General features: G+C 39.0%; 1 protein-coding gene across 4 annotated transcripts in view; it reads right to left on the reverse strand.

Annotated features, from left to right (window-relative positions):
- The window catches only part of eys (eyes shut homolog), a 154,088-nt gene that overhangs the window by 2,052 nt on the left and 124,763 nt on the right, over window positions 1–27,273 (reverse strand). For all 4 annotated transcript variants that reach the window (XM_031873088.1, XM_031873083.1, XM_031873080.1 and 1 more), the window contains 9 exons: window positions 27,046–27,154; window positions 20,448–20,671; window positions 10,752–10,924; window positions 6,692–6,874; window positions 5,495–5,661; window positions 4,735–4,879; window positions 2,749–2,923; window positions 2,318–2,490; window positions 2,049–2,210 (listed from right to left, as the gene is read on the reverse strand). In XM_031873088.1, the coding sequence (XP_031728948.1) occupies window positions 2,049–2,210; window positions 2,318–2,490; window positions 2,749–2,923; window positions 4,735–4,879; window positions 5,495–5,661; window positions 6,692–6,874; window positions 10,752–10,924; window positions 20,448–20,671; window positions 27,046–27,154 (1,511 nt within the window). The remainder of the gene's footprint in view (window positions 1–2,048; window positions 2,211–2,317; window positions 2,491–2,748; window positions 2,924–4,734; window positions 4,880–5,494; window positions 5,662–6,691; window positions 6,875–10,751; window positions 10,925–20,447; window positions 20,672–27,045; window positions 27,155–27,273) is intronic.

Here is a 27,273-nt window from a genome sequence, read left to right on the forward strand (position 1 = left end):
TGTCACACTTTACGATTACTTTTTTACGACATGTGGTAAAACTTGAATGTGACATGCTACAATATTACTTTTTTCATGAAAAAGTCATAGTATATTATAATGTCACAAAAAGTCAGTGTCGAAAAAAGTCATAAAGTCAGCATGTTGAAATAATTATAGTATGATGAAAAAGTCATAGTATAAGCATGTCGAAAAAAGTCATGAAAAAGTCAGTATAGTGTGTCATAGAAAGTCATAGTATAGCATGTGGAAAAAGTCATAGTATAGTGTGAGGGAGGAAAAATGTATGTGTTTGCCACTATATTATTTTCTCCAAGGTTATCCTATGTGTTTATTCATCTATCTGTAAAATGTATGCATTTATTTTGGTTCTATATTATACGTTTGCTCAGGTAATCTTTATAATCTTACTTTTGTACTCTTTTGTATCAAACTCAGTTCAGGCCCCGGCATAGTCATACAGTCACTGACATAGGATTAGTCACAGGATTCATGTCTCTCATGAGTCCTAAAATTACGTAAAAGTCCAGTTGGGACTGGCCGCAATATCACCCCTACCACGCCCTAGGAAAACAGGACGCACTTTGTGTATGGGCCCAGGGACCAGAATGTCTGGCTCTTCTTGGGTCACTGTGACCGGCTGACGGCTGTGATGTCTCCAGAAGTTTGGCAGGAGCATTAATAAATAAGAAGGAAGGGAGGGGGGACTGAGACAAAGCAGGGAAAGACCCAAAGCTACCATCCAAGCAGCACATAGGCCCAAACATAGTAGAGGCACAGATACTGGTCATTGGACTGCATTCCTGTTGAGTTAGCATGACGGGGAACAGAGATCAGTAGGATCCTCTGACAGGTGTCCCTTATGATGCTGATTAATTAGTGAACCAACTGCCTATCTCAGCAGCCCAGATGTCCCCCACTCCCACGGGGAAACAGGATGCAAATAGCCAAGGAATCCCCTACTGTAGTCTTGATGAACGAAATTATTGTTTAGATGAACATTGAGGGCTGATGAGTAAAGGGGGGTCATCCTGCATGGGGAGGGGGGGGAGGGGGAGTATAAAGTAGGTTGCATTTCTTTGTTCTAGTTCAGTTGAGTCCGGACAACTCGATTTGCTTGTATTCTGTGTAGTGCAAATAAATCTGCGTGAACTGAAGAAACTTCAATCTCTCTTGTATTCTGTGGGTGTTCGTCACTGAGTTCCTGTATTAGTGAGAATCCTGTGGTATCTCACCACGAGTCAGATAGCAAATAAGTGTTAAGCCAGCTTTTATATATTAAGGTAGAATCAACTTCAAGCCAACGATCATCGACATTGAAAAAACCACAAGTGTGTCGAAAAAAGTCATAAAAAGTCATAGTACTGTGTCGAAAAAAAAAAGTAATTAAAAAGTCATAGAAAGTCATAGTATAGTATGTTGACAAAAATCATAAAAAACATACAAAAAAGTTACAGTATAGTATCTCAATAAAAATAAAAAAGTCATAACATAGCATGGCAAATATAGTCATAAAAAGTCAAAAACTTAGTATATTATGTCAAAAAAGTGGAAAAACATCAGTGATGTATGTCGAAAAAAAGGTCATAGTATAGTATGACGAAAAAAGTTATAAATATGTCAGACTACATTTTCAAAAAAGTCCGAAAAAATCCTAGTACAGTATGTAAAAAAGTAGTGATAAAGTCACATTATGTCAAAGAAATTCATAGAACGTTGGAAATATTCACAAAAAAGTAAAAGTAAAGTTATCTTACAGTTTGTTGAAAAAAGCAAAAAAAAATGACAGTATAATATGTTAAGAAAAAAAGTCATAGAATAGTATTTTGAAAAAGTTCAGAAAAAGTAATAGTAGACCATGTCGACAAAAAAACCCATAAAATGTTAAATATATGTTGAAAAAAGTCAAATAAGCATACAGTATGATATGTTGATAACAAAACAAGGATCAGAGAAAATAGTGATCTTACATATCAACACACTGACATTCTGCACAGTAAACAGTAATATTTCGTTCATTAAAATAAACTGGAATTGAATATCCTCACCAGCTTTGGCACCGAGATGTTGTGCAGTGTAGACAAGGATGCCATCAGGTGATAAAGGCTGGAACTGCAGCTGCACAACAGTCCTGTGTCTAGTACTCACAGGTGGGAATGACATCCACGAAGACTGGTTACTGCTGAAGAACGGATCACTGATGGCCACAGCTGAACAGGCAAAACAATAGAGCAGTAATTGAATAGTGAAGGTCTTGTCTTATGAAATGAAGGAAAAGAAACATTATTATTATCCAGTTATGATTCAATGATGCAACCTTTTTCGCAGTAGAGTCCTGCAGTCCCCAGGGGGCACTGGCAGGTATATCCATTCGGGAGAGGGATGCAGGTGGAGCTATGGGCGCACAGAGGAGGGGGGCTGTGCTCGACATCACACACAGACACCGTCTCAGAACAGAGTGCTCCCTTCCATCCAAATGGGCACTGGCAACTGCAGACGCACACAATCAGACACTGTAAAAAGCTTGTAAACACTGTCAATCCCTTTTGCTATACTTGCACTGTGTAACTGATTTTCTATAGGGCACTGATGTCGATCACAATACATATGGCTATACACAGTATACACATGACATAAAGCTGCTGGGGGCATTCAACTCAACTAGAAAAGACTACATTATGTTATTCACAAGTGGAATCATTATAAATAATCAGAAAATGAATCGAAATATTGTTTATTTTCACTTACTAGACAGATGAGCCGGAGTTCACACATGTCCCTCCGTTTCTGCAGTGGACATGAACACACGGGTCGACTCCACACTGACCCACGCTGCGCCCGAACGCAGGATGTCCCGAAGGCTGTCCCAGCACTTGGAGCTTTCTGTCTCTTCTTGTACGAAACTGCACGTCAAAAATGCACCCTTTGAAATGAACAAACAAACCGACTGTATGTCAGAGGGATATCTTTAATTACTCTGATAGGGGATTGTCGGAGGAAACACGGCATCTTTCCGTGTATGAAAATAAATGGTGCGCACACTAAAATGTGATTAATGTGGTCGAAATTAAATTCTTTGACGGTTGTTGTATTCTGAGAAACCACAGGGTTTCCTATCAAGTAAACATACTGAAATCTGCATGTCTTTATTAGATGTCAACTATGAATTTGATGGAATATAATCTCTGCAGTCTCTACAGTTCACATCCAAGATGTCCCCCCCACTCATCATGCATCTGCCTCATCATATTTGCTTTTTGCTTTCATAACGCAATTTTATCAAGACAATATTTGCTTTGGCCTGTACCTGCAGAGCACAGGACCCTCTATAAATACAAGGCCTGAACACAAGCCATGTAGTCACATGCACACTCCTGTCTCTGCTGCATTAGTCATTGGCATAAACAGGATGCAGGGGAAATGTCATGCTCATTCATGAATATTCATGGTGTGATGCTGTCTTCTTGGCAGACTCAAGTGATGGTTGCTGTGCTGCAAAAAAATAAACCGTCGAAAAGCGAAGCAGATTCTTGAGGAAGATTATAAAAGCTGTTTATTTTTTGTTTTAGCTGCATTCACCCACTCTTGTAACAGAACCAAGAAACCAGAGGTAGCATTAATACCTGTCAGAAAAGAGATTTTCAGTTCCAGAATCATATTTTCTACTAATTTCCTATTATGACTATGGTTCAAAAGGTAAATCAACCTCAAATATTTCAGCAAGTCTGATGAAATCAGTTTAAAAAGACAAGTTTGACAAACATAAACTTGCCCATTTCTTGTTGTTTGATCAACAGCTCAAATTGAGTAACTGATTTCTTTTTTTTTTTTTACCCAGAAGCCACAGTACCTCCTCTGCCACCTTTCCACAGGGGGAGTGTGGATCTGTTGATAACTGGGAGTGAAGTGCATTATCAGTTTGTTCACTGCCAGCCATCATGATTAGCGCTTGAGGAAGGTCACACAGATCTGATTAGACGCTCATGAGTTCTCATTACATCCCGAGCAAAAAGGTCATGGTACCACCAGTGTCGCATGACTCAGGTAGTGCTTACCAGCAAAGGGGAGTATGACAATCTTATACAGCATGGGCAAACAGGTGCTTTACCAAAGCTGATTTGATTTTGGAAAGTTTATTTGGCAAGCAGAAAAATGAATAATGCGATGATGAATAAGCAAACACACAAAATGGCTCCAGTCCTTAAATATTAACAGCTCTTGCTCACCTCAAATGGATCCGCCATGACATTTTGTAATAACAAGCTTCATCGCTGTAATGGAGAGACTAGAGCTCTATATGGTTATGATGATATTCATAGCTGTTGTCTTCATTACTTTTATGGCAATTTTGCTCCACAGTTCCGCACATTAGTGGGCACAATGAATGCTCTCCAGAATACATTCCTACATTGGGTCACCTGAGAGAATGATGTTGATATTAACGAAGATGATTTGTATGGCACCCTTGTTCAAGTGACTTATCAGCAGCCGGATTGGATTTGCACACAATGCAAAAGTGTACAGGGGGTGTGAAGTGATTAAAGGGTGCAGATACAATCAACCTCAAAGCTCTGTTCTGGCCTAATACAGCTGTCCGAGCCTGTCACTGCCTTTTTCATTACGCACCTTCCCCTCTGCTCACAAAGAGACAGAGATCCTGGGAGAAACTCCAAGTCCCAGTGCTATAACTCCAGACAACAGCGTTGGGTTGTAATACAGTCGTGGCAGCCTTACCCAGAAAGCTGTGACGGAACCTGGATCCAAGTGGCAGCAGTTCAGGGGTGTACTCATTATATCCACCAACAAAGAGCTGGTTGAAAACATTGAGGCCCATCAGGGGTCCTGGAGTGGATCCTGTTCTGTTCCGTTGTCCGTCAACCTGAGAAGAACAGTACAATGTCAGTACTCCAGCTCGAGGTTTACTAGCTGTAGGCGGCAAAAAAATCTGCCAAAAATCTGACTTTGGATTGATCGCCGAGTTATTCAGGCACCAATTGGCATATTTGCCACAGTAGCTACCATACTCCCATGCTTTTGAACAGACAGGCCTTTCTGACTCGATAGAATCTCACTCTTGTTGCAGATTTTTTTGCCACACTTAGATGATGCAAACATCCTTTTCATGATCATATAAATGGTCTTCAGCAGTTCAAAAGTTGAGATTGTTTCATTTTGAAGGATGTTTGGAAGTCTGAAGAGCTCAAATCATTCATTATTTTACAAGAAAATGGCTAGATACAGATACAAATCAGAAATAGATAGCATACAACCATTCTCACACTAAATGTTGTTAACGGAAATAAATATTTCTTTCTTATCCCTTCGATTCTCTGGTGATCTGCTAAGCTTTACCTCGGGACCTCCTTGAATGGTCCTGACCCCCAGGTTGGGAGACACTATTTTAAGAGAATGGTCTTTGAAGCATTGAAGCTGGTCTAGAGGCTTGTGGTGGTCCAACAACCCAAAGATGACACTTTTCAAAACACCAAATCACCTTCAGCCATCCTGTTTTCTTGGACCTTCCAAATGTGACGGTGTGAACGTTGATCTGGTGGTTAAGTCGATCACTGACTATGGTTGCTACACCTGATCCAAGGTTGAATTTATGCACAACTCTGCCATTTCGTAGTCCCAAAACGAGGAAGTCATCACCAGCGTTGCCTGGAAAAGACACGTAGTTTGTCAAGACCGCAGGAGACATATATACACTCACACATTTCCTCATTAACACTTCATCTATAACATCTATGACTGTAAACAATTAGCAGCAGATGGAAAAGGAAGTCTTGGCCCGGACATCTGCTGGCTACACCGAATCCCCAACAATACGGCCCCTTGCCCCCAGAGGCTTCTCTGACGTCAAACATATAGCTGATGGGTTCCATAATTCAATTCCATGTAACTTGATCACTGCCATCCAATAATAAAAGATCCACTTCATTTAACCGATGATCATGCAAATTGTGTGTGTTTCATCTATTCTGATATTGTGCCTTTGCATTTGCACCATGTGAAATAGTGCTGCTCTCTCTGCTGACAAGCGTTTCATTATTCATATTTCTGTTGTTTTGTTTGCCTCCACCTCGATGAATTTAACTCTTAGGAGAAAATAAGTCCAGAAGATGCTCAAGTTTATTGTAATTCTTCATCGTTTTATGAAATATGCTGTTGACAATAACACAGCGGATACCTGCTACCAAATCTGACCACACAGAAGGGAGATCCTAATTTAAAGTGATGGCTGCTGACAGCATCCCATTGCACCAACACATCAAAGCCTGTTTAATGCAATTAAGACTGATACTTTTGAGATGCTCGGTTCACAAGTTCCTTTTTATTCTAGCAATGCCAACATGCTCTTTGAAAGTCAAGAACAATAACAGTTTAGCTAGATATCAATTAATTACTGGAGTGCAGGAAGACTCATTATTAATGCCTCAAAATCTGCCAAGAAAGAAAATCCTGAGGGAATCCTCTTGATTAGAGAATCTCAGAGGAGATTGGATATCTATTAGGTAAGCACATTACCATACACAGCGGGTGAAATCTCTCAAAACACTTCTTTTAAAATCCTTAATGAAGTTTGACAACTCAAATCCATCTGAGCAGACAACTCAAAGCAGTTTTCCTCTTTTCATTTGACCGCCAGAATGATGTTAAACGGCTGTGCGGATGCCTAGATTGAGCTCACCTTGTCCTTTATGCCCAGCGAACAGCATCAGGTTGTCTTTCACAGCAGATGAATTAATGGCAAGGGTGAACTTCAGCTTGAACTCATAGAAGAAACTGAGGCTCGGGATGGGTGAGTAAGCCACGAAGGAAGTGTAACCAAACTCGTCACTTCCACTGAATCTGGCACGAGTTATATTGAGGGCTGCAAAAACAAACACATTCACAAACACGTTTATTTCATATCTGTGTTAAAATCGCATTAACTGGTGTATGTTGGGTTCTGTGTCTGTGCGGTTTGAATTGAACAGGTTGGATTTATTATCTCCCTCACAGTTTGCCAAAAGATGGCACTATTGCTACACATTACATATCAGGGGTTAGTGAAATATTTTCCTTTCTGAATGCTATTAGATGATGACCTGTTTTCAAACACTATCACCTCTTCAGTCCTTTTCTATTTTCATTAGTAGCTGTTTAGGAAGTGTTCTGGCGAGCACGCATTGCTTCATACCCAATGTTCACAAGGGTGGCACAATAATCCCAGTGATATTCAATTACAATGTCAAGTTTACTTATTCAATCATGCTCTCTTGTATTCCATCTCAGCACACCCATCTCCTTGATTTTACACTGGGGACTCAATGTAAATGTCCCCGTGCTCATTCAGAATTACATGCTGCCGTGTTTTTTTGTTTACACACCAGTGAGCATTCAAACAACAACAACAAAAAATAAAACTGCTCTTCTTCAACACCTTGCATATTCTTCTGAAGCCCCAGGCGATGGCTAAGAGGGGTTCACAGCTCCCCTCAGCTCTGTTTGGCTGCTAAATTATTAATAAAGCCAGAAATGCTTCTGTTATCATCCCTAGTATGGTAGCGCTGTATTTGCCCAATGGTTTCACTGAATGAACTGTAAGCGGCTACATCTACGGTGTGAGTTTGAGTTGACCGTACACATGATCAACTTTATGCCTTGTAATAGCAACTGAGCTCAGACATGAAGCAAACATGTCGGCAATTAATGCAAAATGAGATGACCTTGAGTGTATTCACTCTGTTCATGGACGAATTACCCTTGAGCATATTGTACAAATGAAATAAGTGTCTGAAGTGATCTATACTGACATCTGCTAATTTTAGATGACCAGGAATGAATACAAATGATGTTGTTACAAATGTGATATATTGCTTTACATTAAATACAATTTGATTTCAGAATTCCAACGGATTTATTTCTAAACTTCATTTGAGTGCCTATTAGTATCTGTGTCGTATTACTTATGTACAAGAGGTGCACATAATATCAGGAACCGTACCAAGACAACACCGGTTTCTAAATTTGTGAGGGTCATGTTGTTCACAGAAGTGTTTCCCTCAGTCGAAACTTGAAGGCATCGTTTGTAATGTTGCTATTTAAGTTCCATTATATTTTAAGTGATTGTTACCCTGTGATTGTATACGGGACAGGCAGACAAGAACATCATACTCATTCAACCATCACACAGACAGCCACTAGCATTATCTATAATGTGTGAATACAATCAACACAAATCAGGAGGTGTATTGGTATACAGTTGTGTGTTCCTCTTTATGGTTTCTATTAGAAAACTAACGCTGTATAACGCTTCGAAATAAAGTGCAGTGCTGGTGAAATTAACTAGTATAGCTGCAGAACATATTATTAACAAAGAGACTTATGGAAAGCTCCCGTGAAATGCATCCATCTATGGACGATAACGACATACTCTGTCAAATAATATCACATAGTATTTCCACTTGGTTTGGTATTTGTGTAATGTGGAGCAAACAAACAGGAGCTGCAGGAGAAAAACAGATATGACATTCAGCGGCAGATTGTGATATGCATTCTGAAAGAAATGCAGGTACGCGATGTGCATCCTAGCTGCCACTGAACAGCTGAAAACAGCTCTCCTGAGGTAGAGATACTGTATACAGAATTATTGTCTTTTCAGGCTCGGCAAAATGCAAATTTAACAGAAATTTTACGATATCAGTACTTCACTGAATACTGATGCTGAATAATACTGGTCAGTGTTTAAGCACAGATGTTAAAAAACATTGAAAATGGATTGTATGAAATGTATCACAATACGACCTAATTAAAAAAAGATTGTATTACATTACTGTATCTTTAGAGTTAGCTGTTGTTTTTGTTTATTTTAAGACTGTGAGTATTATTTTATTTTTCTTGCAACATTTTCTCTTGCTTTGTCCACTCACACCTGTCACTTTACGCATCCTCCCTTGACTTGAAATATTTTCAAAAATATCAATCACAATCATTCATTATCATAAATTGCAAAGACAGTACATATAAGACGGGAGAAACAAGATGTGGTAGTACTGTACAAGTAATACTGTATATTTCACGTGTAGTGTATTTTCTATCAATCAGAAACATGAATCTATAGGAGGTATCGGCACTTTTTATACAAAGGTAAACCATTACTACTTCTGAGTGAATTCATTTTAAATATCCATTAATGTTTCATGAGCTCGAGTCTTGAGGCATTTCAGCATCAATAGCACTTCCTAGTCGTCCCTTTCCCGCTAGTTCAGAGACCAACCTTATCTACTAAAGTGCACATGGGAACTGAACTAAACATCTTGTATTTAGAGAAAAATGTTTCTCTTTCATGTTTACTGCTGGACAAACAACTTTAGAACTTTCTCAAATAAAAGACAACTACCATGCTATCACTGAAAGTATTTAGATAAGGCTACCACATGAGGAGAAGTGCACCAAGTAGCATACAATAAAGCCCAGGGGACCTTAGGAGTGATCAGTTTTGACTCTTATCGTATCTGATGTTATCAGGATTAAATTCAAATGTCAGCCGTATACTTAGTTTGACACTGGAAGGTTAGATTACTCTGTTTGGGATGTGGCTGCAGAGAGTCTGTGGCAAACTCAGCGACTTATATGCCGAGCACCCTGCTGCTCCTACAGACAATTTAATCAAGCAAAACCCTTTATTTCTTTGAACCACAACCTGTGAAGCTTCTCTCTCTTATGGTCTTACTGTTTGCAGTCATAGAATAGAGACTTAAAACCGCTCTTGAATGCCTTTAAAACAGAAATTCCCATTTTCTATAACTGCTTGGTCATCCTGAACTTTAAGCTTTATGCGACTGCCTTATTTAACAAGTTTGAGTACACAATAAACAATAAACAAGAGTCTACAATCATGCCGGCAGCTCTGTGGAGCAGCAGTGCTTTGAGCTAAATGTCAGCATGCTAGCATAGTTACAATGACAATGCTAACATGGCATGCTCATGTGTACCATTGTTATCATTTTAGTTTAGCATGTAATGATGCTAACATTTTTTAATTAGCAGTAAATACAAATGGGAATGTCCGTTTAGCAAGTATTTGATGATTAACCAAAGTATCGGACAAAACCTTTTGACCTGTTAATGGTGCTGGAGGAAAAGTCAGTGAACAGAATTTCATGAATTTCATTGTGAGATAATTGCAAGACTGTCGTAAAGTGATCTGAACTAGAGTCATAATGCTACCAGTTCAGAAATTGTCATTAGTATTGGTTAGCCAGTCAAATCACATTTATATTGCTGGGGAGTTGTGTGATATGAATAGGAAGTTATTGCTACCGTAGGAGGAAATGGAAAATAACAATAATAACCACATACAGGCAGAAGTAACAGCAAGCTAACGTTCTGGTAATGTGAGATCAATGTCTTGCTATACAGCAGAATCCTGACATCTTTACAGAAAAGTTCATTAGAAAAGTTACTTTGAGCGACACTGCTGAAATTGTTGGGAAATAAAATCTTATGAACTAAAACGTCTTTTGGAATATTCAGTAAAGCGGCCGTGAGTTTTGCCTTGATTATCTGACTTTGCAGGAGGAAGACGTTTCTGCCTTTGCAGCATCATTTTGTTTCATTAATCCCTTTACTTAACAAGAGACTCTCATTTTACCAACTGCTCAGGGCTTCTCATTCACCAACTGTTTTCAGATCAGCGTCTTAATAAAGTTGCTAAGTCTATGCGACTCCTCTATCTGCGCAGGGTTGTTCTCTGTAACACTTACGTTCCTCACACAGTAGACCTTGTCTTCCGTAGGGGCAGAGACATACAGCCTCCAATGGAGACTTTGGGATGCATGTGGCTCCATGACCGCAGGGGTTGCGCTCACAAGCATTGAACTGGCACAGCCGGCCGGTGTAAAGCGGGGGGCACTCACAGAACCAGTCCTCAGCATCACTAAACGAGTAGACATAGAGGGAGAAATCATTAGGCCAGAGGTGAAAATGGACCATGACATTGCAACACGTTCCAGATGCTTTACAAGCTCACGCAGAGGCCAACAAAACAGGGAGATAATGATGAAACACCCTGTGCTGCATAAAAGATCTGAAAAGACGCTGAGAGTAAATATGTCCAGCCTGATGGAATACATGTAATATATGAGATCTGCTGAAAACACAAGCATTTGAGTGAACGTGTGGATGGTGGTAGCTACTGCAGAGGCAAAATATCTTTTGGTAAAGGTAAACACACGCACCCTGAAAAATAACAGCAGAAAGCAGACGATTAGTAGCCGGGTCAGAAAACACATAACCAGAACTTGTACACGATTTTGTATGTCTTCGTTCCTCGATTTATATGCGCGGGCTTCCTCTCTAGGCAAGAAGAGGAAGGTGATCCAGCATGCAAAGTAATATCCAGACAGGGTCTTACTAAAATCCACTAAGATGTGCACAACTTTGAAATATCAGATAGAGGAAGCATTGGTGGAGTTTCAAGTCTCTAAATTAATAATGCGTTTTGAGCAGCAGCACTGCAGGATACATTTTGCTCATTGAGAAACTGGCTTCTTCAAATGAAATATTTACATTCTGTCACTGGAGTTGAGCATTGTTAGATATGACTGTATTGAAGTAAAAAAGGACGTCATATATTGCAGTATAAAAATCGAGTGTATGCTTATTAAAAGGCTGCTAATGTCAATTCCGAGACATTTTAAGGCACAATACACCGCTACACACTGTCGCTGCCAATTGTTTCAAAAATAACAATCGCAGATGTGTTGAACTGAACAGGCGTTGTCATTTGTATAATCTTTGACAACATGCAAGAGGAAGAATTAAATATACAATGGAGCACCTTCTGGAGCAGTCGCAATGTTTCAATGCTTTGAGTGCAGCTCATGTGTCCCCTGCATTGTCAGTCAGTGTTTGTTTTTAAATGTTGTTGACACAAATATTGCGTGGGTTGCGTGCCTCCAGATCCTCCAGTTTCCTACCCCAGTCAAACATGCAGGATATGTAAATTGCTGGTAGGTGTGAATGTAAGTATGCGTAATTGTCTGTCTGCTCTGAAACTGCAATTTATCCAGGGCTCCAATACTCCGGTCTGCACAGAATAAGATGCATGGATTCACAAATTAAATTGTTTCTTCTAGTTGTAGAAAACTTTTTCACGGGTAATTTCTTACATGATAAAAATGTAAACATGAAAGACTTTACAATGAAGCTACTATAGGTACATCATCTCACAAGCATATTCTGCTGATGTTATGTTATATTTATACTTTAGATCATGTTCACACATTTGGAATGAACTGCCACATTTGAAAGGCAAGATATTCATGCTCTCTGTGGTCCATTTTAAACATGCTTCAATGTGGACTAATTTCTACCAACAGCTTTTGGGGCTTAGTTGAGGATATTCTTATTAGAAAAAAAGATAATAAAAGATAAGAAATAAAATTGAAAGCAGTATACAATCCACAGGACGGATAAGAATCAGTTGAGCAAGTTCTGCCTGCCATGTGTTTGTGTTTGCAAGAGATAAATATCTTTAAGTAATCACAGAACAGATTTAATCCTAAAACAAATAAAAAAACAAAACCACATATATGGTAATATCAGGCACGATAAACCATTAAAGATGAATTGTCAACTGACTTGTATACAAGCACTTAAAAACAGGCAGCAGATATTCCTGGATCGAAAAAGGTAAAGTGTAAATAGAGGCAAAGGAACACTTGAGTTTTGATTGGCCTAATCAAATAACGCAATGTGTGTGGTGACAAAAGGTTATTTTAATTTAGCTGAGGCAATTACTTTGATGATGTAATCGTTGTAATGTTTGCAGACTAATTTGAATATGTTAATCCCAAATGCATGACGTTGGTGCTAGTCATATCTCACGCCATTCAAAGACTGCACCGCTGCAGCACACAGGCTGGATAAAATATTTAGGAAGACTACATTTTTAATCTAATGGTTACCAGACAAAATGATGAATAATTGACCAGTTAGCTTATGATATCCCTGTCAGCAAGAACAATATGATGTGCGGCCATATGCATTTCTCAAATTTCATCCCTTGTTAGTTATTTACAGAACACTTCTTTTCAAGTGCTTGTTGGTATGCAAATACACTTCTACAGTAAGACCCTGATGAGGCGCTGCTGCCATGGCAGTCTTCAGTTCTCGGGTTGAAAGCCTTTAGCCCACTTCATCCTTTGTTAAAATGAAAAAGACCTCTGTGTTTTGCAGATATTATTTATAGAGAAGAACTGCTTTGGTACTGAAACGCTTTTTGCTTTCCAGTATTGTAAACAGCCAATTGGACACCGTTACGCTAGAGACACTGTCATTCTTGGTGGTTGGGAGGGGAAATCATCTGAAAGAAGACTGGTTCCTCACTCAATTATTTGTCGTCTGAATTTCAATATGAGCAGAGGGATGAAGTGGAATTTACACATGGCATTCACCTGACGCACTCAGGCTCCTGTTTTAGCAGACGGCTGTTCGATATTTTCATGACCTCTTCCAGGCAAACATTTCCCTGTCGGTGAAGAAGGGTGAGCCTCCGTCACAGAGTCTCTTGAAACATACTGCCACAGAAAAGCATACTTTGATACTTGAAATAAAATCCTTATAGAAAGGAGGCATGAAGCACGAGGGAACATTTCTCAAGGGATCAGATAGTATTTTCTAAGGTCCAACATGGAACACACTGCACTCTGCAGAAAGCTGTGCTTTTCTGAAACACTTTTAAAGTATACTCGCATGTTTAAACTCTACACTTTTCAAATGTGCCAGTGTATTTATTCAAGGCGTTTATTTCACTTTTCTAAACTCGCAAAAAAGGAAAAAACCTTACCCTACAAAACACCTTTAATAAACTGCACTGCCCCCATGTCTCGGAAATACAATTGTGTTCCAATGATTTAACATTTCTTCGCTGACACGCGTTCAGGCGGATGAATTCATACGAGATGATATTTATTTGCTTCAGACTCGAGTAAGAATCAGCTGTCAATTTCTGAAATCTGAAATATTTTCTCCGCCAACACAAAACCTGTCCTCTCCTCAGACTGCATGCTGTTATGTAGCACTATCGCTGGTCTTCTGTCTCACTAACTCACCAGCAAGCTGTCAACGGGCCAAATGTTCTACCTCCTCCTATGAAACAGACGTAGCAATTGTAAAAACAAAAACTATGCAAGATGCTGAGCTGTATTACTGTTGGAACCAAAACTGAAATAGGGTTTAAAAGGTGGAAGGAAACCAAAAAAAAAAAAAAAAACAGCTCAAACTATCCCTGACATGACGACGAGGTGCGAGGCAAAAAAGAAGACTGAAAGGAAATGAAATACAGCTATTAAAAATGGTGAGAACATCGAAGACTGGCTTTTGCTGGATGAATAAAATAACATGACGTTTTCGTCTCATTACTGTAGAGAACAAATTCCTTCCTCACAATATGTTCCACAAAAACCATCTGCAGATGATGGCTTAATGAACGTGTGCCTGTACGCTCGCACGCACGCACACAGTGGTGTATAGTAACGAAGTAGAAATACTTCGTTACTGTACTCAAGTCGTTTTTTTGGATATCTGTACTTTACTTTACTATTCATATTTCTGTTGACTTTTACTTTTACTTCACTACATTTTGCAAAGAGAACTGATACTTTTACTCCGATACATTTCCCCTGAAACCTTCGTTACTCGCTACAAAATTAAATCTATCTTTAGAAACAAAATGAATCATGAGACCAGCGTCGGGGACTGTGGTGGAACAGAGACTGCAAGCAAGCAGGTTTGGTGAATCAGTTAAATCATTGGTTAATCACGTTAATGCGCAAAACAAGTGCTCTCAAAGCCGCGGTGTTTAGATTCCCAGTGATGCCCAGGATGCTATATGCTATAGCTAGCGGGCGACAACACGAGTAGAATTCCACACAGGACGGGTGGGATGAGGAGAGGTGGATGGGTCAAACAAACACTGGTGTTTCCTCCAGGAGGCCGCAGTTTGTGCCGTGCATGAAACGAGAAGCCAATGTTGATTTATTTGTGACGTAACTTCCGTACTTAAGCAACGCCACTTCCGTAGATATTTTAACGCAAACCACGATCTTTTCCTAAACCTAACTAAGTAGTTCCATTGCCTAAAAACCTTAGTTGTTTCCTGTGAAGATGGAAGTTTATTTTGAAAAGACAGTATGCATGTAACAAGCGAAAACAGACTCGTGTTGCTGGACTTTTGCAGGAAAAACGCACGAAAAATGAGGAGTAACTTCGTAAGATATCAATAAAACGGGGATGAATTTATATCCTTGTATAAAGAGAGTGACATGAGAAGATCGATCTCATGTCTGTAAGTTAAATCAGCTATAATCACTCTTTTAAAGTGATTAGTGACTCGTCTAAAACATTTAAAAAAGGAATAACTTCAATAGAATCATTCTGATACACTGTAGCTTCTTTACATTCTATTAGAATGTAAAGAAGCTGCATTGTATTAGAATTGTCTTTTGAAAATGAACAGGACATTTTTCAGTTTCAAGTAACGACTGGGTTGCTGCTTTAGTATTGATCATGTTTTGATATTTGGGTCATTTTGTGGATGATCAGATGGAGTTATGATGGTAGCAGATTCAGCTTGAGCAAAACCTTTGCCTATTGTGTTCAAATCAGGCCCATAGGAGTTTACAAGGCAGGTGTCCTTTCTCAAAATACTGACCTGATGCATCAAGTGGATATTTTTTGCTGAACACAACATTATGCATTTGCCCTCTACATCCTCTAGTCGGAATGAGCATACTTATAAACGCACTGTTACAACTCCTTCATAGTGTCATATTGCTTTTCGGAGAATTATGATGATAAGTTCATAGTAGATGCAAAAGTATACTTATGTACAATATATTATGTTGAACATTGTTGCTCCTGGATGGATCACAGCCAACCCAATTATTTTCAACACAGCACCTTGTCCTTGGTCATGGTGCCACAGCACTTAAAAGAATAAACTTCATAATTCTCAAAATTCTGACCCTTTGCTTTTTTATTAACAGCATTTACTTGTACTTTTACTTTCAATATTAAGTACATTTAATATCAGAAATTACTTTTGATACTTAAGTACAATAAATATCAGATACTTTAAGACTTTTACTCAAGTAGTATTCTAACTTTTACTTTTAACTTTTAACTTTTAACTTCTACTTTTACTTTTACTGGAGTAATTTTCCAGTAAGGTATCTTTACTTTTACTCAAGTATGGCTTTTGGGTACTTTATACACCACTGCATGCACAAACAAACACACACTGATAAGACACAGAATAATAATTTTTCCTTTATGTCTAATTCTGTTACTTATATTGCAGTAAAGAGATTCGTTGTTTTGCAGATAGATGTTCTGTATGTCTACTGACGACCTAGAAATACCATCGTAGACACTTGCATAATAAGTAAAAGTTTGGGTTTTACCTTGGTCAAAAGATATATTTTTTAGTGTCACCTGTGGTACTGTCCTTATGAGGCAGTGCAGCAGGTTTATGGACATTGGAACTTTCCTAAAACACCAGAATAACATATTTGAAAACAGAAATTCATTGTCCTATCCCCCTTCTGTTCTACTGTAGCTAGTTGTACTTTATTAGAATCAAAAGCAGAAGCATTTCCTGTTCCTGTATTTTTTACATGAGTCACGTGAGATTTGCCCCCAAGTCCTTTTGATACTTACAATTATTATCAGCTACTTCTAAGTATGTCAAGGTTACACAACAACTCATTTTTAAACAAGAAAATGTCTATGTATAAAAATAATGGCCAATTTGGGCAAAAAACACCATCACGCAGTTGGTTTTGAAAGCACTTGTCCTCCAAAATTCAATGACACAATAGAATAAACCCTGTAATGAGCAAGTTTTCTCTGGAAATGTACTTTAGGGACCGCAAACGCACATGGGGTGATAGCTATGTTTGTTTCTCATGGTGAATTAAAATAATTGTTTCTTGGACCTTGAGTTATTTTATAGGCACTTTGTAACCAGCTGGAGCTCTGATTAAGGTAAAATTGGTTTTACTTGCTTTGTGAAGAACGCTTGCAGGCAGTGAAATGGAGCACTGGGACAATTCACTGTGGAGGTTTGTGTGCCGCCAAAGCTGGCCCATCACAGAATGAGCAAGGCACCATGTCTACCGCAGCCAACTAGCAGAAGTAGCACTGACTACATGATTTCTGCTTGGCGTCAGCGTGAGAGCATATGTCCATTCTCTCCTCAGTAAATGTGGATCTATTTATACAATCCGTTTGTACTTCAATGAGGATATCACGTTGGCTCACATTCTTATCAAACCTTTAAAGCAGCTATAATATCTTTTACATTAACAATGAATCAAGACCAAGTGTGTGTGAAAGGTGTCAATATTAGTGAACATAAAAGTATTACCCAGCTCTGCAGTACCCTCAGCATTTCAGTGTCTTTCAGCTAATCCCTTTTGGTTGCCCCACAAATGTACTCTTTTGGCTTACTCTCACCACACTCATGAACTGCTCAACACCAAAAAAACAGACAAAGAAAAAGACAGACTGTGCACATAGCGGGGCATTTAGCAGGTAAAGAGCGAGAACAAGAAACTGAACATCGCTGGGTGCAATATAGATGGTCCAAATTCCTAGTCCCCATGCCATAAACACAGACACCCTGCAGGGTATGGCCACCTGCCCCTACACTTGCAACCCTCACAGATACATCAAGCATAATACATGCTTAAGTCTCTTCACGCCACACCCACTATGACATCTGGTACATCTGTGTATCTGTTTGCAGATTATACAGGGATTGTGCAGTTGTATATATTTTTCTCTAATTGTCTAATTGGGAGATAACATGTTGGATTTCATAACTAACTGTCTGGCTGTATAAATACAGCTGTTCATTTCCCTCTGATGAAATATTCTTTTCTTATTCCCAGAGTTCTTATTTGTTACAGAGCGACTGCAAGGTACTTACAGCATGGATGTGTGTCTCTTGGAAACCATTTCCGCTTTAATATTTCCATCTGCTGTGTATGCAGTCAGTCTAATGACATGGTCTCAACAACCTGCAGCTGGGGTTTATAAATTCCGGCATTACAGAGCTGGCACTGAAGAACAAGAAGGCCATAGTCCTTACAGTAGGTGCTGATAGCCCAGCTTTTCCCATTGATGTCACTTAAATACCTAATATTTATGTTTCATCCAGCCAACCACGAGCCAATTATCCTCTTAGGTTTAATATTGATATATCTACATGCCTAAATGAACAGAATACCACGTGAAAAGGGAACAGCGGCAATATCACCCCAACTGAACCCACAATCAAAATCCTTTTTCATCCCATTATGTTGCGACAGTGCAATCCAGGGCAACTAACTGAATGAAGAGAGCTCTATGCACTCCTGATGACCCCGGCATGCTGTGTAGTTCAAGAGGATACTGCATTAACACGTATTCATCACGCAGATAATTGCAAGGTGCACTCTTTCGCACATGACAAGCCAATGTGACCACAATGCCACGACTCTTAATTGGTATGCTGAGAGCCATTCCTATTCCAATATTCTCGGTGCCCCTTTTCATTTCCTGTTTAATAAAAGCAGTTGTTAATTGACAGTGTCACAGCACAATGAAGAAGACATTCATAGCAGCTATTTTCTGGATTAGCTCGCAGGTGAAAGAGCATCGTATGTAGTTAATGCACACTTAGAAAGACGGTCAAAATTGCTGGTAAGTGGGGTGTGATGGCAGTCTGATGAGCTGTACTAGATAAAGATGAAGGGAGAGCGGATCCTCACATATTTGGCCCATGGATTGCCTTTATTGGGCAATGAAAATACTCTAGATTTATAGAAAGAAGTGGGAAGGAACAGGACATGAGTAGGTTTCTCCTTTCATGTAACGCTACTCAAGGAATTTGTCAAACTCTTCTTTTAGTAGACTTAAGTAACTGCCCCCGGCATTAGAACATATTATTTCTGTGTAAAATTAATGTGATGTAAGAACAAAAGTCATTGTTCAAACTCACAAAGGCTCCGTGGATCAGTGTGTTTGGGTCGATGTTATGTTGCGGCATGGTGTGCATTTATCAGACTCCACCCATAGTACCCATAGAGTCCAGTAGAGGGCCTGTGTGAGTTAAAACAAAAGTTACGATAATGTAACCCTTGTTCTATAAGCACAGATGGAGTACTCTACCAAAAGGGCCCTGTTGCTCCAACGCCACTCGCTCAATAGGGTGTAGAATAGCTGACAGCATTGTGTACTACCTTGTGTACTGTGGGGTCCGCACGTATTTGTGTAGGCACATCCTTATTGGCCGGCTAAGCTTTTGCAAAACTTCAGTGGATAAATGCATGTTCCTGATTGGAGGAGAGTATTACCCATCTATTTTTTGGAAGTAAATGCAACACATAACTACATTTAACTTCCAATGTAGAGAAACTATGTGAAATGAAAACAATAAAAAAGCATGCCATCAAATTGTCTAAAATAATATTACTGAGCAAAACTTGATTGTTTGCCGCTTAAGGGCCAAAGAGCAGAAATAATAGCTGTAATCCTCTTTTAAGTTGGTATTGAGAATGTGTAGTATCCACTTTATAAAGGAACGCAAAATGTTCGTTTTAGCTTTGTTTTTGCTAGCCATTAACTTCTGAGGGAAATTTCTGGCTATCCAGTAGCTTTCACATTCAAGTCATGTTATCCATTTTTAAGATAAGAAACTGCTGAAGGGCTATTTTAGCAAGATGGTTCACTATCTGTATTACAATTCCACCATTTGTTGCAATTAAAAAACAATTCATAGATTTTCTGCTGAGTCCTTGTCCAATACATTACAGTGCCACTAAGCCTCGAGTAGGCCTACATTAAAACTAGTCCAATGTAGATAAGATACGATTGACAACTGAACAGTTCTGCATTTAGAAATGGTTGGTGCTGAGAAGAGGTGCTGTTGCCAAAACTGTCATTTTACAAGCTGGCTGACTGGGTTGGTGTTGGCTCAGAGCTCCCGTGGCACAGCCATAGCTCCATTCATGTTTGTAGTGATTGGGGGAAACAATTTAAACTGGAATATATATATTCCTACAATGGGAACGCTCTGTCCGCTCTGACAGTCTAAATCACATGTTCATGAGGAAACAGCAGGTCTAACATGGAGATGTAATGACTGTCAATCATACTACATTTCTTTCATGACCTTATTTGTTTATAGCACACACATATCCAGTGAACACTCCTTTATTTTGTTTGGCACATGATAGGATGTAACACTTTTTTTTTAAATCAGCTGCAGTTCATCTAATTTCTGGAGTAATTTCTTGCATGTTATGCATTATTATTACAGAATGAAAATGAATTTGAGAAAGTGTATTTTATATTCTTAAGTTCAAAGATAGTTTAGTAATTATTCATTAGTGTAAAAGGTGACTTCGTACCTGACACAAGTTCCTCCATTACGACAGGGAAGGTGTTGGCATACAGGCGGGTCACAATCCTTGATGTTTCGCCCTCTCACTGCCTCACCCACCAGGTAAATCTCTTTTGAGTTGACCTGAAGTTCCCTGATACATCCAATGAATCTCCTCGCTCCCTTTGCACTCCCGTCATGCATCTCCCACTGGGACGAAACATCCCCAAGAAATATGGGTCCAAAGGTTCCCTGCAAAAAAAATGGTGGAAAGCCAGGGATCAGTGTTATCATATAGTAGATCTCACTAAATCATACAAAATATGTCTCCATTCAAGGACGAGCTGTGCAGCTAAAAACTGGTTCTAAATATCAGTGTGTGCGAATATATTAACATTATTATTACATTAACAGGACCTTACTATATATTAAGATCAACAAGAAAGATGAACACTATCAGTTTCTGTTACTCTCCAGCTTAAAGCAGTTTTAGCATGACCTAGACAAGAAACCTAAATTATAATATATATATATATTTTTAGTCCTGCTGATATCATATGGTAATACACATCCTGATACAATGAAAGGAGGTAAAATATGTAGAAATTGCTGCAAGCGTCCTTTGATGTGCTATGTAATTGGGTAGAATTAATGCAGATACATTCTGTGAACTTGCAGCTTATTGTACCATAACGGTCAATTTAACAAGTAAGTCATAATTGTGTCTGCAACCAAAGCAAAGCTGCACAAAAAATGTAGCACAAGACATTCTCATATTAGCACTAAAACATATAATTCACTCGTAGCGGTGACCTCCGGATGCTGAGTATAATGATATAATGAATATTGAGTACTTCTTTCTATTTAGAAGGTTTGCATAACACTTTCCTACTCACGCCATGCATAATGATTCATTTATGAAAGACAAATCAACATTTATCACAGCTTCATTACACATTCCTGCAAATTATGTAACATGCTGACAGTGGATTTCAAAAATAAAACACCCCTGAGTAAAAGTGATTTTCTGTTTCATGTATGAAACGTTTGAAAGAATATAGAATAAATATCTTTCCTTTAGATTTAGCAATTTATCATTAAACTAATTTCTATAATAATGAGAATACAAGTGGGGCCCCCGACCTCTATAATTTGAACACTTTTAACATTGTGTTGAGTAGAAACAAAGACCTTTCATGTCCACATGGCTCACTTCAGTCCTACATAAGATTTAAAGCTGCTTCAACCTTTAGCTGGGTCATGTCCAAAATAATGTGGATACATCTGAAAATCCTGTTGACATGTCAAACATGTTCCACCCCTATAGCAGCAATAACAAATCAATACAAAAATACCTTTTCTCTTATTTTGACAGTTGCCAACAACTACAGAGGGTGAGTACTGCCTGTGCTCACCGTCCCTGCTTAAGCTTTTTTTATATCATTATTATCATATGTATTATATAAAATCTTGTCATGGCAGATATGAGTACTGGATTTCATATAGAGGCTCATTATAATACAGACATGATTATGTTGTTATGTGAGGCTATGCATCTTTAGAATAAATCTTACTTGTGTGGGTCTTCAAGGTACATTTTCAAAGCTCTGCTCAAGATATCCAACTTTGTATTGATTACAATATAGAATATTTGGGATTTAAATGACATATATTTGGTAGATTTTAAAGCCTATAAAAACGACACGGACGACAGGGGTCCATGGAAACGTGTATGTAATGTCAGTGCAACGTTAAGAGCCCTAAAACTATCTTTAACAAAGCAGAAGATTCAAATAAAAATGCTCAGCTGTAGCTGGATACTTTTACAACGAGCTAAACTATATTTCATGTGATACAACAGCTATGAACCACCGGAGCTGCTTGGTGACGATGGGCTGATATGGAACGCATTTATGGTGCCTTCAAGTGTGTTTACCACATTTATGGGTCCATTTGAAAGACGCACTGATGTAATATTCATGACTTTGTAAGTGGACTCGCAGCACTGCGTTCACAAGTGTCATATGCTGATTTCTGTGTCCTATTTGAAGGCAGGACAAGTGAATGTGGCCTCCATTTTATTATCATATTTCTAAAAAGTGTTTTTATATACATGTGGTGCCAGTTTACATGAGTAACTTGGTCGTGCTAAAAAACACATCAACACAAAAATTGTTGTTCAGTGATTGTAATTGAGCACTAAAAGCTTGTTTTATGACCACAACCTTAGTTAAAAATGTGTCAGTAAGACTTTGAAAGCAAGATAATCAGTATGTTCATATTATTTCAAGACTTATCCCCTTACACTGGCAATCTGTGAGAATTATGACAGAATTTGAAAATATTTTAAAACTCTATATCAGCTGTATGTTGGCTTCCAGTCTAAATTGCCAAGGATAATACTGGCTATGACCTGGTTCACTGACTTTACAGTCCAACATTTCTAGCATTACTTTTAGAATTTGACATTCTATATATAGAGAGATATATAGCAATTTATTTGCATGTAGTGCTGCACTGACATCTGCTAAACTGCCTTATGAGCCTCAGCAGTCTAGATTGGAACCTGCCAATGGCTAACTTCATGATCTCTCTAAGGCCTGCAGCCGGGCAATGTCTGCAGTGTTGGTTTTAAAACATTGCAAGAATCTTTGTGGGTTCATAATGTCAGGTTCATAAGCTGTACTTCATACGACACTCTCTATCCTTAGACCCTTGACAACTGCTAGTAGCTTTGCTTTTTCTACTATACATCATTTTAAAGAAATTAGCTCAAAGCCTGACTGCCTGTCAGCAAATATTATATATATATATATAAACTATAAAGCAAGGAATCTCTGTCTGTCTTTCTGAGAATTGCTTCTCCGATCTACTTCAATACTTGGGTGTATTGCTGGGGACCCCATGGAGAGCTTTGTCGAATTTGGTGCAATTTGGAAAAGCTATACATACATTCTATATTATTAAACTGTCATCCATAGCGGGCATTCAGCAGCTTATTGCCTTTCACTTTTGCTGCTGGATCCTGGATACATCGTGACAACACTAAATGAATGCTGGATAATGTAACAACCTTCTTCAGTTCACTTGAGTCAACGGGCACAAGCAGAAAGCCTACAGGAACATCTCCACTCTGCCATTGCAACTGGAATTCTATACGCTTTTGCCATCCTAACTTATAACAGCACCGCCTCCACAAATGCTGTACTTTATAACCGTGGTGGTTATGTCAAAGCAAGCGACTATTTTGCCTATTCGTATTTTTAAAATACTTTTAGGGGCCATTTATAAGTTATTTTGGTGTACAAGGAGCTATAACAATATAGATATGATTCAATACTTATCTTCATATCCAAACATCACATTAACTTTATAGCTGAATAGCTGATTGGGGCCCTTTTAGTTGGGGGCCCCAGGCCCATGTTGCCTACCTTGCCTTAAGTCTTCCCCTGGTGTTGTTTTCCAGTAAACAAGACTGTAGTTTCACTGGTGTTTCTGACTGATTAGCTGAGACTTGGGTGTGTGACACGACTATGTCATGGTGGGTGTTTTGATGAGGACCCACTTGAAGCCCAATGTTGAGTGTGAAGTTGTTTGTATGAGCGGTTCTTGAGAAAGCTGCAAGCAGCAACACCACAGGCCAAGCATGCGCTCCTTTCTAAACAGGCATGTGTGTTTCAATGGGCACTGCACTGGTGATCATAATTTGTGTAAAAATCTCATTTGACGAGTGTTGAACGCAAACTAAAATCAAAAACCTATATTTTCAGTATAAGTGTAAATAATGGAAATACACTGGTCTCTATAAAAGTGAACTAGCAACCAATGTGGAATCTAATTGCAGCAAAGATAGTTGTGCAATAATGAATGTGTTATTAAACAAAAAAGGGGAAAAAAAGAAACATCTTGGCTTCTTAAATTAGAAGACCATAAATCACATTGAGGAAGGAGGAGGCATGTGGAGCCTGTGGGAAGGTTGAGCCCCTCTCTGCATCTTTGAAAGTGAAAAAACAAAAATATAAATTTAATAACAATTATAGGTGTTGTTAATCAAATTAATGAGCCGGAGTAAAAAAAAAAGATTAAAAATTGCTGTTTCTTACATGCCTGCCATTGAGGATATTATTTGCCAAGTGGGATCATCTTGGCAGATAATATAACAGGTGGACATGTTTGTAATGGGAGCTCCCGTTACTCATTCATAAAGCAACTGCTGTTACTGTGTGCTGGACTGGCTTTGATAACATACACTTAATCTACTGTTGATGTTGCTGACATGAGTCCTACATAGGATTAAAATCAGAAACTGTCTAATCAAAAACCAAGATATTTGGATACCAATATATTTTTCGTTGGTCCGCAATGGATGTAGTTAATGTGCTGGATTCTGAAAGCTGGTAAATAATCAGTTTTAAGCTGCTATGAGATTTTAAAAAAATGCATCCATTTGATTAGATCTCATAGCTCTATTACTCAAGATGGAATCCAAGCTTTTCTTGTGATTTTCATCCCTATTTTTTATATTTTTGTACCTGAAGCTACACCGCCAACCGAGAGGGCTGTTTTCTGTCTGAACGCCCACTTCATTTACACTGAAAAGAACGTTATGTATTGCAGGAGTGGGTTTAACCTCAAACTCACCTGATTCTGCAAAAGCATAAAGAAAACATAATAAATTGAATTAAAGCTGCGAGCAGCGATGAACGGGCCCTCGCAATCTGCAGCGCGTTGGGGGTGGCGGCGGGACTCCGGCCTGCGCGTCCGAGAACGTCCGCGACCGTCGGACGGCGCGTCCGCGAGTGAGACGGATTTAATCCCGCGTGGACCGCCTGATGCTGGAAATTATGCTTTGCAAATAGTCCGATGCTTCCTGTATCCGCTGCCTGGCGCTACAGAACGCGTGCAAACATGCATCATGTAGCTCTATAACAAATGTAAACCACATTGTGTAAAAGTCATGTAAATCTGAGGTGTTTATCACAAAATGCAGATTTACTTTGGCCAGCAGGTGGCGCTGTGAGTATTAGTGGAAATTAGCTTGTAGACATCCTCAGGCCATGAGTTTTATCAAGCATGAGAAGTTTGGGACCGTTTGGAACAAGTCCAGCTGAGTTACATCAGCTTTTTTCATGAGGAATCACATTAAGTAGCCACCCGCTACGGCTAAGCCATTCCGTCAAACGTAAAGCTTTTGATAACTTTTAATCACAACGGTCTTGACATTCTACTGACGAAATTTGAAGAGGATCAGACAAATTCCTTAGGAGGAGTTCGTTAAAGTATAGCGACTAGAAATAGGCCAAATTCTATGGAAAAATGATAGATAAATGAAACTGGACAACTTCCGGTAGGGTTTAGAGCATGGTCCCAAGAGACTTATATTTAAGTCTACATAGGATACATGTGCCTATAAAGATTCATACATGTAGCTCAAACGTAGCGCTGGGGCTGCTCTTTTGAAATCTTGTAGGGGGCGCTATAGAGGCAATTTCAACGCTATGAGTTATTGAATCTTTTTCAATTGAACTGTGTTCAGGCTTGAAGTAGCATCATGCATAAGAAGTTTTGTGCGGATTGGATAATGTACCTTGGAGTTATAACAACTTCTTTTTTCATAAACAATGAGGCAAAATGGCCGCCACGGCACGTCAAGGTTCTTTGATGAAAACTCTCGATTTTGATAACTTTTAATCACAAAGGTCTTAAGAGCATCCTGACCAAAGTAGAAGTTGATCACTTAAAATCTCTAGGAGGAGTTCGTTAAAGTGCGAAGGCTGAAATCTGCAAAAAATGACAAAAAGCACAACTTCGAGGGTTTACTGTAGCGCCCCCTAGTTTTTGAATGCAAAATAAATATCAGGGTATGTTAGAGGATGCAATGTGCACATATGCTGAAAATCTGGTAATTTTAGGACAAACGGTTGAGAAGTTATATGTATTGATATTAAGCCACGCCCCTAAGAAGTTTATTGGTACATATCTGGTAAACGAAAAGAGATATCAAAAAGCTTTTGATACCTTTTGATGACGTAGATCCAGTAATGATCCACAGCAAATTTGTTAGTAATGGGACTAAGCCTGTAGGAGGAGTTCGCAGAAATGTGTTTTACACTAAATTCAATATGGCGGAAAATCTAAGTCAGCGGAGCTTAGGGGTCTGATTGGCTTTTTTGTAGCTCTAGCTCAAGTGGACATGTGTATCAAATTTCATGTCAATCGGACATACTGGCCGAGGGGCGTCACCGGTCCGACTTGTAGGGGGCGCTAGAGAGCCATTTCTTAACACAGAAAGATGCATTCTTTTTCAGATGGCTATATTCACCAGGCCTGACAAGTCCCCAAAATTTGGTGAGTTTTCATGCATGGCAAGTCCTCCAACCATGCGTACATTTACCCAAACAGGTACAATATCAATAGGGCCTTCGCAGGCCCGACGTTGTCGGTTGCTCGGGCCCTAATAAATGATATCAGATGTAATTCCTCCTACTCACGGAATCTGAAGTCACGCATGACAAATTATATTACTGTTTTAAGTAATATGTTAATATGTCTGTGTATGCATGTGTATGCATGTACTGTATACGTGTAAAAGGAAGGCGATACCAATCAGGGTTGATTTGACTGACCTCTGACACGGGGCGTGACACGTACTCCTCGAGACGCTGAGCTGTGCCATTATCTGCAGCTATTTCAATCATGCATGACCCTCCTTGTTTTCCAACAGACATATTATATCTGTTGAGAGAGAGAGAGCAGAGGGAAACCATGATTTGTAATATGTGATACAATAAATTCAGCAAAGCCTGAAAAACATTCTGATGGAGAAACAGACAGAACAGTCACAGCAATGAAGC

This window comes from Anarrhichthys ocellatus, unplaced genomic scaffold, assembly GCF_004355925.1.
Source record: "Anarrhichthys ocellatus isolate YVR2014 unplaced genomic scaffold, GSC_Weel_1.0 scaffold3, whole genome shotgun sequence".
In the NCBI taxonomy this organism is placed as follows: Eukaryota; Metazoa; Chordata; class Actinopteri; order Perciformes; family Anarhichadidae; genus Anarrhichthys; species Anarrhichthys ocellatus.